At 36.6% G+C, this 16800-nt stretch overlaps 1 protein-coding gene across 3 annotated transcripts; it reads left to right on the forward strand.

Moving 5' to 3' along the window:
• Positions 1 to 282: 282 nt before the first annotated feature.
• On the forward strand, positions 283 to 16695 carry LOC140798187 (ATP-dependent DNA helicase Q-like 5). 3 transcript variants are annotated; one of them, XR_012110800.1, is made up of 22 exons: positions 283 to 1302; positions 1576 to 1695; positions 1791 to 1844; positions 2749 to 2861; positions 3035 to 3247; positions 3382 to 3460; positions 4446 to 4499; positions 4586 to 4660; positions 4796 to 4849; positions 5036 to 5080; positions 5192 to 5286; positions 5375 to 5504; positions 7778 to 7876; positions 9992 to 10047; positions 10146 to 10254; positions 13659 to 13787; positions 14035 to 14213; positions 14346 to 14370; positions 14457 to 14572; positions 15270 to 15359; positions 16113 to 16265; positions 16364 to 16695. XR_012110800.1 is itself a non-coding variant. In XM_073151949.1 (21 exons), exons 1-20 carry the CDS (start codon positions 319 to 321, stop codon positions 15355 to 15357), a joined length of 2817 nt encoding a protein of 938 aa, XP_073008050.1. In that variant the 5' UTR covers positions 283 to 318; the 3' UTR covers positions 15358 to 15359; positions 16364 to 16506. The 3 variants fall into 3 exon arrangements, 2 of the variants coding, with proteins under 2 accessions (XP_073008050.1, XP_073008051.1); XM_073151949.1 differs by lacking the exon at positions 16113 to 16265 and having other exon boundaries at positions 16364 to 16506; XM_073151950.1 differs by lacking the exons at positions 13659 to 13787; positions 14035 to 14213; positions 14346 to 14370; ... (2 more) ...; positions 16113 to 16265; positions 16364 to 16695 and adding an exon at positions 12408 to 12616.
• Positions 16696 to 16800: the final 105 nt, after the last annotated feature.

Consider the following 16800-nt stretch of genomic DNA (forward strand, 5'->3'; position numbering starts at 1 on the left):
TGAGTTGAGCCTAAGTGAGCCGATTTTGCCCAAGCTCCAGCTTGAAATTCAAATCGATCCTCAAAACGAGCTCCAACTCGACTTAGCCTGAATCGAGCTAATCTGGACCTAATATTTTATTTTGCCACCCCTAGCTGTGATCATGATATTTAAACTTTTTCAGTGGCAATCATGTAAAAATTCCAAATAGAAAACAGCGCGAATTAAAAAAGTCATCTTCCAATAACATTCAGCTCCAATGGCGGGAAAATATACAGCTACTTAGAAACTGCTATTAAAACTCTCTAACCCTCCCCAATTTTACGTTCCCCCTCTCCAATGGATTCCGATTCAGACTCCGACGCCTCCCACATCTCTTCCACTCCTCCGCGACACCCCAACCCCCCTCCTCCTACTCCACCACCACGACCACCGCCACCTCCTCCTCCTCCTCCTCCTCCTTTCAAATCTAGGGTTAGGGTTTCCTCCCTTCCCAAACCCAAACCCAAACCCAAACCCAAACTCAAACTCAATCCCAAATCAAGTCCTAACCTTTCCTCCCTCGATCCATCGTCCTTACCCTCTTCCTCTCTGCCTAATCCCCACGCCTTCTCCATCAAAATCTCCCGCCTCTCCGATCCCAACGGCACCTCCACGTCCACGTCTACCTCTACCTCCTCTTTCTCCCGCCTCGTCAAATCTCGGAGGCCCTCCTTTGATCCTTCAGAGTTCGAGAATTGCAAGGATGCAGGACCCTGCAAAGATAATTATGTGGAAGGAGGAGTTATTCCAACAGATACTACGGATAAGGTGGGTGAGGCCGTCGGAGTTCATGCCAAGCTCAAAAAGATACACCCTAATTCCGTCGGTTTAGACGTGCCCGAATTGAAGCAAATTAAGCGGGCAAAGTGCCGCAACGAGGGTAATTTTGTTCGGTTAAATATTAATGGGTATGGGCGGAGATATGGCTATAAGAATGGGAAGAGGAAGAGTTCCATGTCTTCGCGAGCTTGGAGGCGGAGATCGGGGGCACAGAGGTCTAGAGCAGAGACAGGGACTTGCGGTAATGAGGAAGATGATTTGATTTTGGAGGCACAGTGGGAGCAGAACAAGAAGGTGAATTGCAGCAGTAAGTTGGTGGACGAGGCTGTTGTGGCATCTCAGAAGGACCCATCAGAGCAGAATCTGACGAATCTGCTGAAGCTGACTCATGGGTATGATTCGTTTCGTGAGGGACAGATGGATGCAATTAAGAGAGTGATTGGTGGGGAGTCGATGATGCTGGTGCTACCCACTGGTGCTGGAAAGTCGTTGTGCTATCAGGTAGTTTTAACTTGATTTAGTCCTTGATGGGGGTACCGTTTAAATCTGTTAGTTATATATTTGGCATATTGTCGTTTAAATCTGTTAGTTATATATTTGGCATATTGTTGACATCGAGCTTAACTGAATGCATGACATTGTCTATGGTCTCTGCTGCGGTGTGTGACTATGGATAGGTGCTGCTAAAATAACTAATGGAGCATAAAAATCTGATAGGAGAATAGATTTCTTTCTTTTGAGAAGTTTAGTTTATGACTGTTGAGGTTTCATCAGCTGCCTGCTCTGATCCTACCTGGGGTGACATTGGTTGTGAGTCCTTTATTGGCCTTGATGGTCGATCAACTAAAGAAACTGCCTCCAATTATACCAGGTGGTCTTCTTTCTAGCAATCAGGTAACTAATTAAGTCCACTTCCTCTCTCATGAGAATTCAAAAGCTTGATAGCAATTGTGATGTTACACCTTTTTAATCTCATGTTCTTATTTCAGACAAGTGAAGAGTCCCGCGAAACCTTGCATAGGCTTCATGCAGGAGAAATCAAGGTGCGATTGTCTTCATATTCCTCTGTTTGGGGTTATATAAAGTGGTACTATGTAAGGAAAATATCTAGGAGAATTAGTTGACAGAAAATTTGTTATGTTCTTAAAGCACCTAGTGATTCACTTTTTTAAGTTATAACCAAACCACAAGTTCTTGAGAGAAGATTTATCTTCTCTGTGAGTAATGGAGAATACAACCAATTTACAGAAATATAATAACATTACCTTTCGGAATCATATGCTAATTGTTGCTGTGATGCCGAACAAGCAGTTGTACCTGTAGTTGGTTATTTTTTGGACAGATATTCTGATTTGACTCCTAGCATCTTGTGAAAGATGGTCTAGTTTAAATTATACTTGCTGTCCTGTACTGCTGCTTATGAAACCCAAACTCATTGTTCTTGCTTAGCTATTATGACCACAGAAGATTCAGTTAGAGTTTATCTCTCTGCTCTTTGTTTAGTTTTGTTTATTGCAACCTTTCCTATCCTAATTCTGAATTCAGCATAGATCAATATGTTCACAGCATTCTCATAGGTAAGTTTCAAGGGCACTGGCGGATGCTCATTACTTGGTGACACTTCAGACAAATTTTACCTTCTGTAAATAAGAGAGAACATATAGCAAAAAGCAACAACAGAGCCGTATGCCCCAATTTTCTGGATTAGTTAACATGTGGTGCTTTTTGTTATAATCACCCAGAATTGTATGGATTATGGAAATATACTGTCTTAACTCGTATGTTTATCTATCACCATAAGCCAGCTGGCTTGATAAATGCACTTATAATACATTGATACATATATGTTCTTCAATCTTTGTTCATGTTCTGGCCTGCATGTCAGGCCAGTGAAGTTGATGGATAGCTAGCCCTGAAGCATTTAATGACTTACCTCTTATGGATTAGGTGCTTTTTGTTTCCCCAGAGAGATTTCTAAATGCAGATTTTCTATCAGTATTTGATGATGCCCTGTCTATTTCACTTGTGGTGATTGATGAAGCTCATTGCATTTCTGAATGGTGAGTGACTAGCACGCATTCCTGGACTTAATCATCACAAGGCCCATTTATTTTGCTTCTTAGTTTACATAACATTCTTTGCTATGCTCATATTGTTAGTTGCATGTTCCTTGTTTTTATTTGAATTCAGTTTGTATTGAATAAGCTAGTGCATAATTTGAACTCATTCATAGGTCACATAACTTCAGACCTTCATATTTGAGGCTGAGAGCATCATTACTTCGAAGAAGGTTGAATATTCAATGTGTCCTTGCAATGACTGCAACTGCAACAGCTCAAACACTGCAAGACATCATGAATGCTTTAGAAATACCACCAACTAATCTTATCCGGACATGCCAAATAAGGGAAAACCTACAACTCTCTATAAGCTTGAGCGATAATAGGCAAGTAATTTACTGCTGTTAGTTTTGTGACTTTGTCACAAAACAGAACTCAATCCCAACCTAGCTTTGCCCACTAACTGGCGTAGTGCCTGTCTTTGGGTCACGTTTCATGACAGCTTACCTGAACATTGCAGATTGAAGGATTTATTGTTGCTGTTGAAGTCTTCTCCTTTTGTTAGTATGCGAAGCATTATTGTTTATTGTAAGTTTCAGGTTAGTCTTCTTTAATTTTGTTTGAAGATAATTGCATTAATGTGGGTATCTAATGACTGAGCTTTTGTTTGAAAGACTTTGATGCTTCTATTGGAATTAATGCTGAAAAGGTGGTTAATACTTAGTACATAGTGTAGTGACTAAGTGACTGCATCGCAGGATGAACTTGTGATCCCACTCTTATTTCTAGTTGCTTGACTTCCCTCTAAATGTCTAATTGTTTGTGACCATATTCATACATAATTGGTGAAATAGATAAATGAATTTTGTAAAATGATCTATCATCTAGAATTTAAGTTATGACAGAATTCTACATTGCTTAAAATGTTTTGATTAGTTATCGAATGTGGAAGTATGTTTCATTCAGTATTTTCACTCTAGTGTCGAGACCAGACCTACACTTTGATGCAGTTATCCAAATATGTGATATCTAAAGCAGTAATTTATATTACTGTCTTCAGTAGCAAAATGATGTACTTAATAAAGGAAAAAGGTAAAACCAGACACTAGAAAATGTCATGGGGTTAGTAAACTGCTTTGACATGTAGTGACCGATATGTGTTCATGACAAGGTATACTCAATATGAATAGATCTTGTGAACTCACCAATTATTCTAAAAGCTTAAACTGTTAGAGAACAATAATTTTTTTTAAAATCTTTTTACATTCTATCGCTCTTGGGCTTGAGACATATTTGATAAGTTTAAGAAGTTAAATTGACTTAGATGGGTAAAGGTTTTTTATTTAATTGACAAGGTAGGCCTAGTGTGGGAGTTTTGAACTCAGTACCTCCTGCTTCGATATCATGATAACTCACCAATTACTCTAAACAAGAACAATAGATTTTATATTTTACATTTTAACAAATCTTATAAAATTTCCTGTTTGTGATTGTTGTATATTCTGTATTCATGTATCACTAGTGATTCATGCTCAGTGCTGACCTTTTCAGGAAGGCATAAGTTTGTATCTTTTTTCTTGGCAGGCTGAAACTGATATGGTCAGCAAATATCTATGTGATAATAATATTCCTGCCAAGGTCAGAACTGCTTTTCCACTTGATAGAATATAAAAGTATTTGATTTACTTGCTTTCAAAATTTCTCAGTTGCTTATTGCTCTTCAGGGTTACCATAGTGGCATTCCTGCAAAAAGTAGGAGTGCTATACAGGAGCTTTTCTGCTCGAACAAAATAAGAGTGGTAATAAATGCTTATTTTGAATGTTATAAACTTATAATGCCTTTGAATTAGTTATTATGTTATCCTGGTTTGCTGAAACACTTGTAGCCATTCATGAGCGAAAATTTGTGAATTAACTTACTGTCGTGATGGCAGGTTGTAGCGACTGTGGCATTTGGCATGGGTCTTGATAAGGGTGATGTTGAAGGGGTAAGATAACTCCATATTATAGTATTTTCAGACTTGAAACCTGTTTCTCTTTCTAACAAGAAGAATTATTCAAGGTGCTCTATGTTTTCTGTAATTTATAGTAGATATTCAAGAGCCCAGCACAGAATGATGTGATATTATATTATTATTTTCTTGCTACTGACATATGACCTTTAACTTCTAAAGGTAATTCATTATAGCTTGCCGGAAAGCTTGGAAGAGTATGTTCAGGTGGCAATTAGAGTTTTACAGATCTGATAAGACTTGCAAGACTCCAATTTTTTTTTTGTTCCTTTCTCAAATATCTAAGTTTCTCAAGCATATAAGCAATGGACCTTCTAGGAAACTGGACGTGCTGGAAGGGATGGTAGGATATCTTATTGCCACCTCCTCCTCGATACAAAAACTTATTACAAGATTCGCAGCCTCTTATACAGGTAATTACTTTGCTATTTCACATATTTCTTTTATGTTAAAACTTATAAGTTATAAGATCTATAATTTATTGGAGTAATAATTTTTCAGTGATGGTGTTGATGAACATGTCATAAGCAAATTTCTTTGCCAAGTTTTCTCCAATGATGTCCATTTAACTGGGGAAGTTTGCTCCTTGGTTAAAGAATCTGCAGCTCGGAAGTTTGATTTAAAAGAAGAGGTTTTTTTTTTGGCTTTATATGTTCTTCATGTTATTTTTGTTATTCCCCTTTTTTTCTTCTTTAATTTCTTTGCTCTTTTGTTTCATTTTCTTTTACTTTATTATGTGAATCTTGTACATTTGAACTATGAAGGCTCTTAGAAAGCATTTCAAGCTTCGTATACTAAAATAAGGTTATTTTTAGTCACAGACATTAGATACATCTTTCTTTTTTGTTTCTATAAGCATATAGCTGCAAACTTGCAATGATATTTGATACATGTACTTTAATCATTTGGATAAGGGTTGATCCATTTAGGTTCATAATTGGATGCTTTGAGTCAAATCTTGTGAGTCCCGGTCCCCAATGTTGGATGACTGTGTTCATCTGTTTTAGAACAATTTTGTGAGTCCTCAATTGTATATTTTGGAGCAGACTGGAACAGAGAACTGTGCCAGCCAGAAGGGAAAGGGTCTTAGGGGCTGCAACCTGGGATTAGAAGGGCCAGCTCAGCTATGATTAAACCAGACCTGTTTGGTAGGATTTAGATGTGGGAGTAAATTATCGGTTCGACAAATTTGATGATACCAGGAGGTAGGGATGACTGGGTACTGGTTAGAATGATACAAGTATACAACTTTTCCAGGAGGCCATAAGTTCTAGTCATAGAAACTCCCTTCTCAGATTGTCTGTAGGCAGGATTCAGGAGCATCATGGAGCTGGACGCCCTTCTATTAGGGCTCCTGAACAGAGTAAATTATTTATTTCTGTCCAATGTGCACACGCCCAGCTATCAAGCTGTCAGTTGTCGCCATCTGATAGATTGGACTCTGTGTTTGAGAATTGCTATCGATGAGCCTTCAAACGTACTCGAATTTATTCTTCTTTGTTTTCTCTCTTGTTGTCCTTTCACGTTTGTCTTTGACTTGTTGAGAAGAGAGGTTCCAGGGAAGAAAGCAATGGTTGAGGGAAACTCCACCAGGCATGTAAAAGTTAATGTTACAAAGCAGAATCCACTAATTATTTGGGTTGGCTATATGAATCCTTTCCTTCCACTCAGCTCTTATCTACAAATGAGAGTCCAGTAAAAGAAACTTTTTTCAAGCAACAATTGAGAAGAAGGTTGGCAATGGAAAATGGCAGGGAAATCTGGAAAAGCGAGCAGAATGGGGATGATTAGCTTTTTCCCTTCCATTGAGAATATCAGGTGCTTCAGACTAAGCTGCTAATTGAGTGAATATTTGAATAAGAAAGAAAGCTAGTCCTTTCTATAACATGACTTTCTAATTTCTACAAAGATTGATAAGTATGTGCATCTATGATAAATCATAAATCGTACCTTTCATTCCTTTGAATTTGAAAATTTCCACACATGTTTCCAATAATATTTGCTATTTTCCTCCTCAATCTAAATTATTGAGAATTTCTATATCTGATGGGTGGTTTTTTTACGAGTTTTTTTTCTCTCCTTCCTGCTAAGATGGAGAGTTGGAGACACTTGATTATTTAGAAGCAATAATTAGTTCTCAGAAAATGAACCACATGCCTATGCAAATGCGAAGTGTTCATTAGAAGAAACAGAAACCTAAATATTCATCTATGTATCTAGCATATCATAACCTCATTTTTAAAGATATTCCATATTTGCTTTATCCATTTATGTTGTAGTCTATGCTTTATATGCTTTAGGACGCCGTTGCCCTTTGATGTCACACTAAGTTCTATGCCACTGTTGCGGCAGTAATATTAGTGTTGTAAACTTCAGGAGGTTAAAACTCAGCTGTACTGCAGACTGGTTTTAGAAAAACTCAGCTGAACGCGCATGATATTTGGCAACCATAATTTGACTAAAGTTTTTTACTCATAGATGAACATTGAATTAAGAAATTCATCTTGTTTTTCATATTCCTTCTAATTGAGTCCATCTCTTTAGCCTGTTCATTTCCTGTTCACTTCCTTCTAGTCAAACTTCCTACCTTTGTTAACTATATTGTAATTTCATTACTTCTTAATTTTACCATGTTTACTGACATAAATTGCATGTAATCTGAATGAAATCAAGTCTAATATTTCTTTCCTATTATTCATGGAGTTTGTTCTCTTTGTACTTATGAGAATATTGTTTTGCCATATTTGGGCCTTTTTGTTCTAGTGTTCTTGAAGTTTTAAACGTGAGTTTCTATTCTTATGATGATTTGACAGTTCGAGGATGTTCTTAATTCTTTGTTTCTTCTTAGAGGCACCAGATTTAATTTCTTCTTTTAATCTTATGAAGATTCTTTGCTGATTGAAGGTACTCTTAACAGTCCTGACACTGCTGGAAATAGGTGATCAGCAATATCTCCGCCTACTTCCGCAGCTCAGTGTCACATGTACATTATATTTTCACAAGGTTCTCAGAAAACTTGTGGATTTGCCTCTTTATTTAAACACTGGTGCTTTATTTGATAGATGCAATCTACATATTATGCATGAAATATGAATATCATTTCTTTTAGTCCTTCACTGTTACTGGCTATTGTGGTAATTTCACCAAGGTGGTTACACTTGAATTTGAATGTCTCGTCTTGTTAGAAATTGTTGGAAGCAACTTGCTTCACGTCTTTACTCTATGTTTATCTTAGACCATATGCACCATATTTCGGAACTTTGCAGGAGTGTTGTGATCATCACCAGATTTATTAACAAAATGGCACCAATCTTTCAGCAAGAGATAACTCCGGAGAAATAACAAAATTACCTACGTCTCTCTGTGCCTCCTGAGAATTATCTTGCATAGCCTTCTGCTGACATGATAGGAACCCTCGCCGTCATGATGCTGATTTTGCAGCATATATGAGAGAGCAATAGGTTTGGTTGCCATGATAACTAACCTAGATGAAGCTAAGGGCTTGCTTTGCCTAAGCTTTCAATATTCTGCAGCATATTACGTTCTGTAAACCAATAACCTTAGAGATAGATGGACTTAAGTTGTTAGTTTTGGGTTTGGTCCAGGCTAGACTCTACTGCAACTCAATAGTCAATAACTTAAACATGTATAAAATTCAAATCAACAGGCACACATGGCCTCAGTGAAGAATGACTAACAGAGGGAGTACCATAGCACCATTTTCCTTTGTGTCCAGGGAACCTCTGGCACTAAATATCCTGCACAAGATGTGTAGTGCCACCAACACCTGAACTTTGGTTAGCCATTCACTTCCTAGCATCTCCTTTTGGCCAAAGATCTCAATAGTCTGCTATATTAGTGCTGGCTACCCACAGTTTTCACATCATGTCTCTGACAAAATTGTTTTGCTTTGCTGTTTGCTTTCCTGTCATGCAATCTGTCAGTTGTGAGGCCATAATTTTCATGGATAGATGTCATGAAAGAAACCCAAATAGACATGCAGATCAGGAACAAAATAATTTAGGGGTTTTCAGTTGAGTATGCATAACTGGAATGCTTTCACTTGATACCATAATCATGTTTTCATTTGAATATCAAGACAGCTTAAGAATTTGTCAGAACTGCACAAGACTTAACATTGTGCATAATATTATGGTATGAGGGTCAATAAATTGTTTCTAGATTTTGTGCTCTTCTAGAGACGTCAGTAGCATATGAATTTAGACTCCTAGATGCAACAGAGACATAAGAGAATTGGATTATAGGCTAGTTAGGCTCACTTGGCAGTTGGCACATTCTGTATCTTTCTTGTATCGTACTAAGAACATTGAAAACATGAAGACTATGAACTCCAATGATAAGTATGCTCTTCCCTGTTGACATTAGTCAAAAGTTACAGGAAAACATATTTACTTTTTCTCCTTGGAGCACTGGTAACTTGCTCCATATAACAGTGCTGTACAATGCCAGATGGTCAGAATCATTTTCATTTTGATTATGCTGCTTAATGTTATTTCTTTGTATATAATTCGTCACAAATTCAGATTTTTCTGCCCGTTCTCAACGTTGGCCGCACGCTTTTTGCACATGATACATGCGGTCCTTATTTTTCATATCTCGCCTTTAGGTTTGTTCTTGTGCACTTTTTTCTTCTTCCAGTTAGAAATTTCGTTTTTTATATTTATTCAACCTTAAGTGCACCTCAGAAACAGGGATATAGTGTGTTTATCTTGCTACATGACTCTCTTATAGTATATGGCATATTGATTTTGCTGAACTTATTCTGTATGCAGTTTCCAGCCCCATAATTTCCATCATGCCTGACTGAAGTCTCGTTAAATTCAAAGTGAACATTACTTTTGTGAACTACGAATATGACCTGCTGTTGGCCATTTATGAAGATGCCTACTTCAGTGAAATTATTTAGATTCTAATTCATTTGGCTGTTACTAATTTATTCTATTTGATCATTCTACATGGAGTATTAGGATTGATTAAGTCCATGGAGATAATCATTACAAGAAGCTAACCTCCTTTTGTTACAGATTAAATAACTATGACATTATTTATACGAACTGTTTTTCTTGTTGTTGATTTCATTGAATCCACTGTTTGCAGACCACGCCTGCATTGCTTTCTGAGAAGGATATATTAGTTGCTGTGATTCTGAAGAAGTATGTCTTATATCTATCCTACCTTCTAGGTGGCACTTTTCTGTATAAGGTGTACTGCATTTTTGTGAATTTCTAATTTCTGTGATGCTGTACGGCAGTTGCAGGCCGGACACAAAGGAAGGGCATTACGTGTTTGATATACCAACAATTGCAAATCACCTGAGAATAACAACTATTGAAGTGTTAAATCAGCTGTACAACCTAAAGGTTTGCCCAGATATTAACTAATTAAATAAGTTTGGTATATTTCTGAAGATCTGTTTGGTTGCTCTTGGACTTTTTAAGCATATCCGGAAATTATCTTGAATCATTCATCTAGAGACTCTAAAACGAGTCTTCAGTTAATCTTTTCAATTGATGATATACACATTCATGGACAGAATGGTTGTCCAAAATGTTGATCTTCTAATATTTTTTTTAGTTAAAGCATTTACATTGGTGCTGCAAGCAGGTACATGTCTAGTTTGAGTTAGAGAAAAATATAGCTTTTTTGCATAGTTCGTTCTCTCTGAATAAGATAAGAATTTTAAAGAATTCAAAGGCCCACTGGACTCAAATGGTTGTCTAGAAGTTTCTTGTCGAATTCAGAAAAAAAAAATTGGGGGGTTGAGAGAGGAGGGTGCACGTGCAGCCCCTCCCCTCTCCCTCTCCGGCACGCGACGAGGCGCAAAAAAGATTTTATCTAATCCGAATCGGATTAGATTTGATCATCTTAATCTATAAATTAAATCCTAAATTTTTTCTCTCCCTTCAATCCCCTCAGCCCTCTCTCCCTCCTCTCTTCTTCCCCTCCTTCGTTTTCTTTTTTTTTTCTCACCGTCGGTGTCGTCGCTGTGGAATTAGATCGTCGGAGCACTGCCAAAGCAATCAAAGACCACCATACTACTCGTTGGTAAGCTCTCTCCCATCCATAAATTTTAATTAAAATTTAATAGAGTAAATTAGAAATACCTAAATTGGGAATTTTGTCTTCGTCGGCAACTCTCGCCGGCCGGCGGCTTCGGGCTGCTACTACTGTTGCTCATGCTCGAGAGCTCTAAGCCGTTGGTCTTGCGCCATGGTTGCCTTCTGGAAGAGCCCTCGTGGCTTTAGTCGTCGTCGGCGTCGATCGTCGGTAACGGGTTCTCCTCCACCTCATGAGGATGACGAAGAGAGAGAGAGAGAGAGAGAGAGAGAGAGAGAGAGAGAGAGAGAGAGAGAGAGAGAGAGAGAGAGGGTGAGAGCATAGTAGAGAGAGTAGGTCGTGAACCACCGCCGGCAACTCGATCCTTCTCTTCCTCGCGTTGGTCGCGGAAGAGAAAGGCTGTGGGTGGGGCTCGGGTTTAACTCAAGCCAAAACCGAACCATTTAAGTGGGTGGGCTACGGGTTAGCAGTAGCCCAGCCCAATCCAATGGGTAAATTAAACCCATTTTAGTTCTTTTTAGTTTTAAAATTTTAAAAATATTGATATTATTCAAATTAAAAAATTTATTATTATTTATTATTTAAGGTGGTGATTTTTAGTACGTGAGCTAGAGATTTGAGATTTTGGTTGCCTTGCCTAGACTCAGGTGAGTGGGTTTATTCACATATTTATTTTATTATATTTTGTACCTTTGTCAGACCATGTAAATTTTCTATGTGCAAAATTATTATTTTTATCCATACGTGCAAAAACTAATTGTTATATTTTATATTTGCATTTAATCATTATACTCAGTGCATCACCATACTTTGTGCAAATATCAAAATTTGTGAAAAGAAAAACGAGACTAGTATTGGTATGACTTAGAGAACAGTTTTGGTATAAATCACTTGCGATTTTTCCGTGGTGACTCAAGTCTATCTGGAAGTCAAGGGGAAAGTCCTAAATTAGATCACTGCGGTGATTTTTTTAAGTGACTCTGGCGGGGTTAGGGAACAGTCCTAGGATGAATGATAAATTCCTAGGTGATTCTAATTTCTCTCAACGGTTAGTGGAAAAGACAAAATGTGTTGATCACATAGTGATACCATATGATGATCCTAATCGAATCAACTATGAAGAAAAGTCTCGAGCGTCATCTCGAGGTGACTTCTAGTTGATATGGATTCACAGGGTTTATATCCATTGAGACATATGACAGTATAAATATTGAAAAGATGTTAATACGTTGAAATCGTGCAAGGTTACAAGTTGTAACTCTCTCTATTATTATCATTATTATTATTTAAAGGGCATGCCTATTGCATATTGTTATGGATATTGTTGCTTTTAGTTTAATTTTATTCAACATTAATATGGTTTAAAATTTATTTGGTTTTCAAGTGGATTTCACTCACTGAACTATAGTTGTTGGCTCATGGATTCTTTTTTTTTGCATTTATTTATCTATCTCAGGTAATAGTCAGCAGGGCGACTAAGCGAGATGTACTCGGACTCTACCTCCACTTAGGATTCACCTATTTACTTTTCTGCTCTTTTAGATTTTATGCTTTAGATTAGAAGTTTTCTTTATTTAGTTTAGAGACTCAAAAATATTGACATTGTTTTATATTTATTGCAATTAATTTTAAATTTAATAAAGCAATTTTTATTTTATTTATTTATTTGCCATCGTACTCATAGAAAGTATTATTAAGGTTTCGTGTATCTCAAACATATTGAAATGCATGGCCGGTCATGATTCATATTTTGGGTCGTGACATTTCTTATTAAGATGAATCTTCATGTTGTGTATTATGACAGTAGTGGTACTGTGATTTTCTTGTCAAAATGGGGAATTCCTTTAAATGGGAAACAATAACCTGGAAGCCAATTCTTCAGTTACTTTGATAGAGCTCTGTATGGTGAGATACTGAGATTTTTTACTTTATGTTGAAAATCTGATGGATCACTAGCTGTAGTACACAAGTATTGGATAAAGCGAATCCTACATGACAGATTGAAAAGCTAGCTGTTCTATATGATGGGGAAATTATTTTGCTGGAGTATATAATCAAGTAATTGGTCACATAACTCCTGTTAGTAAAAGTTTGCTTTCATGTTACCTGTTTTAGTCTTTTAGATTAGTTTCTTCTTAATGTTTAGGTTGGACTTCAGCTTGAGTCTTATGTCATGTGTTCTCAGTCCTTTCTTTCTGATCTAGGGTAATCCTCTCACTTCAGGACTGTTCTACTAAATTTGGATTTTGTTTTTGAGGAGTTAATCTTTTGGTTCTTGGGTTGGGAAATTTTACTTGATCTCCCCTTTGTCATCTTAAGTTGAGTACTACAATGTTAGAGGTCAAGCGCATCCAGTTTTTTTAGAGGGAGACGAGAGAAGGAAAAAAAGTGTCTAGCTATATGTTTTGGTGAGGAAATAATGGAAGAAAAATTTAGTCACAAGATTTTGTTATGAAGTTTATCAAACTATTCTATACATCTGTCATTAAATTTTTAATGGTTTGAAAAGAAAATTGATTTGAATGTGCTGATATCATGATATCTAATATTCATCTTGTCGGATCTCTAAATATTAATCATGTGTATTGGACTTGACCAGTCCCAAGCGATCATGTGTATTAGATTTTTTTTCTTGGTTGGATTTATTGATATCACTGAAAATACTTACTACTAATTTCTTATTAAAAATCTTTCTTTGCAAACTCAGTCTTTAGGAGAAATAACATATGAATTGAAAGATCCAGCCTACTGTTTCATGATTATGAAGAAGCCAGATGATTTTTGTGCTCTTTCGGTTCATCTCACAAAGTGGTTGTCTGGAGTTGAAACATCCAAGGTGATTCACAATTTCCTATATGTTCATCTTTGAATGCTCTAAATGAATCAGAGCCTGTTTGAAGATACTTTCTTTGCCTAATATCTTTTCTATTCAAATTTCATCTACAAGCTACTAACTAGTATTTTGTACCTAGAACCTCTAGAGAGGTTCAAAGAAGAGGTATTGATTGGCTTTCTTATTCGAAGGAGTACTTGAATTACAATCCAGTTTGTATACTCAAATATATGAGTTCTTAAATGAGTAGGTTCAAAAATTAGCTGCAATGTTCAATCTTGCAAGCTTTGCTGCGAAAGACTGCAAAAGAATTGGTGGGTGCTCTGGTTCATTGCACACACCCTGCATCCAGAGAAAGATTATGGACTACTTTTGCAAGAAGCATGAGAGCTTGGATGATGATTTCCCAACTAAAATTGAAAGAAGCAGGTTATAATTTCTGTTTAATGTGATGTCTCCTTAAGAATATCAGATGTGACTAGAATAATATTTCTGAGTTTCTGCATTATTAAGTTTATATGGATCACTTGACACTTACATCATTATCTTTCAAATTTTCAGCCCATTCTTGCATGCAGATATAAAGGTAAACTCATCATTACCTCTTGTATTGTTAAACTATACTTGATATATTTTAACTATAAGGAGCGCCTTTGTTTTTTTTTGCACTAGGTGTTTCTGCAGAGTAATTCATCTTTAAAGTTCACTCCAAGAGCTGTCGCACGGATTATGTATGGCATCTCTAGCCCAGCTTTTCCCTCTGCAACTTGGTGTAGAAGTCATTTCTGGTATGTTATACGTTATATTTCTGTCCTATTGCGACTATTGGCTACTACATTATAATTTTCACATTCATGTTAGCATCACAAAACATACCTTAAAAAATGTTATAGGGTTATTCAAGTTGAATGCATGGTTTGAAGATTCGGTTTTGGTTTCACCTCTGTTAAAAAATGAAATATTTCAGTCAGTTTCAGTTGGTCATGGTTCTAATTTGATTATATCGGTTTCAGAATTCTTTTGATAAATAATCTTCTTTATCTTATTTTTCAATGCATCACATAAGATCTAATAGCATTTAAGCAATGAAGTTGATATTCAGTTAGGTACAAATTGGATTTAAGTCAAATCCAGCTTTGAATCCAAAACATACCTTAAAGAAAATGTTATAGGGTTGTTTCAGTTGAATGTCAACTTCTGGGGTTTTGGATTGGATAGGACAGAAACGTGAAAAGTTTCGGCAAAATGTCTCAGTTTCAGATGGAATTTCAGATCATGGTTTATTCATTAGCTGAATCCATATGGTTGGCACTTGATAAAGTTTCATATTGCTTGAACTCTTGAAGCACTCTCTCTCTGTCTCTATATCTCCTCACCCCCACTTCTTTCGGGATCTCTTACAAGAAAATTCAGTAGTATACTGTTAAAAAAAATCTGGCTTTCCTTCCAGCCAAAGTAACTAAACTGCTTAAGACTGTTTGATAGGGGGCGTTATGTGGGGATTGATTTTTCTACTATCATGGAAGCTGCAAAAGTTGAGCTTATGAACTTCATTCAAAAGGGTGGAGAATGAGTGTAAGTACTCTTTTGCTAGCACAATCACAACTCGAACATTATCCAGCTTTCTGTTATAAATCTTGTACCTGCAATAATTGTCATTTTTGTCATAAGCTTATGTTTTTAAGAAAGAAAATTAAGTGTAGCATTCTTCTCATCTTAGTGATTCTTTGACACATTAACAAGCAATTGTCCTAGGTCTGGCAACTCAAGCTTATGCTGCATTGGACTATTCCATCTCAAATGGTGATATGTCACTCTATTGCTTTCTTTATCCTGGTGGAACATTAACTGATTCACAATATCCATACCAGCTCCTGCACGGCTACACCTTGCCAATCCCAATATTGTCTTCTAAGTTCCAGTGTTAGTTGATACTCTCCTGTTATAAAATTCCTTTGTAACTCTTCACTGAATACAACTGTTCAGGATCTATCATTGTGGGCCTTAGACCATTGTGCAATTTTTTCTCATAAGTTGCATATGGATCCCTTGCTTAGGCATCACCTCCACTTATCTTTTCAGCTCTAACAAAAACTAAACTAACTCTTCGCTGGCTGGTTATCTGTTATTTGTAAATGAATTTCAAGTAGCGAGATTATCAGTTCCTTGGAAGTCCCTAAGTCAGTGGTAATATAGTAAATAGCGCAAAAGTATGAATGGTATGAATAACAGTTAAGCTTGATGCTTACATCAGTTTCAGCAAAATGGAAAGATAATGAAGTTGAACAAGCATGAACCTAAGACTGTTATAGTTGATGTCAACTCCAGGTTCAGTAGAGTGGAGACATACACTGAAATTGGATGGAAGGATGAGGAACCATCCTGGTTGTTGACAAGTCTTACAAAATGAAGTAAATTTTGCAGAGGATGCTGCCACATGATGTTCTAAATTGAAAGTCAATCAGCTACGAGTTTGATGAAGTAGACCTGCATTGTCTAATTGATAGATGAATCTTACTACATTATTTTTTTCATCATCCTCCCAAGATAAATTTGTAATTTACATGGTTAAATTGCAGCATCATCTTTGAGGCAATGCAAGATCATGTCTGCCAGGCTACTAACCTCTTCGGCAAACATGTTCAACGTGGGAAAAACACAAATATCTGATGAGAAGAAGCATGTAGGTTATCGCATACAAAGTATGATGCTGTATAATTATTCGAGCATGGCGTTGGTCTTTATATTTTACCTCAAGCTGGTTCTTTGTCTGAATAAAAGTGAAATGAAGCAATAGTTGACATACAATTTTTGACTTCCGGGAGCACCAAGGCTGCATTTGGAATCTGATGCTTATTCCCATTCAGGGTACGTCCTGATCTCTACTGAGTTTAATTCTTCAAAAAAAAAATGTCTTGATATTTATATATATTTCTTAATCGAGTGCAAATCTATATTTGTTGAGTTGTATATTTTGTCTTGTAAATAATATATTTCCACGCTGTAGTGCTTTTAG

Source organism: Typha latifolia, chromosome 11 (genome assembly GCF_019914945.1).
Source record: "Typha latifolia isolate L0001 chromosome 11, TyphaL0001v2, whole genome shotgun sequence".
Lineage (NCBI taxonomy): Eukaryota > Viridiplantae > Streptophyta > Magnoliopsida > Poales > Typhaceae > Typha > Typha latifolia.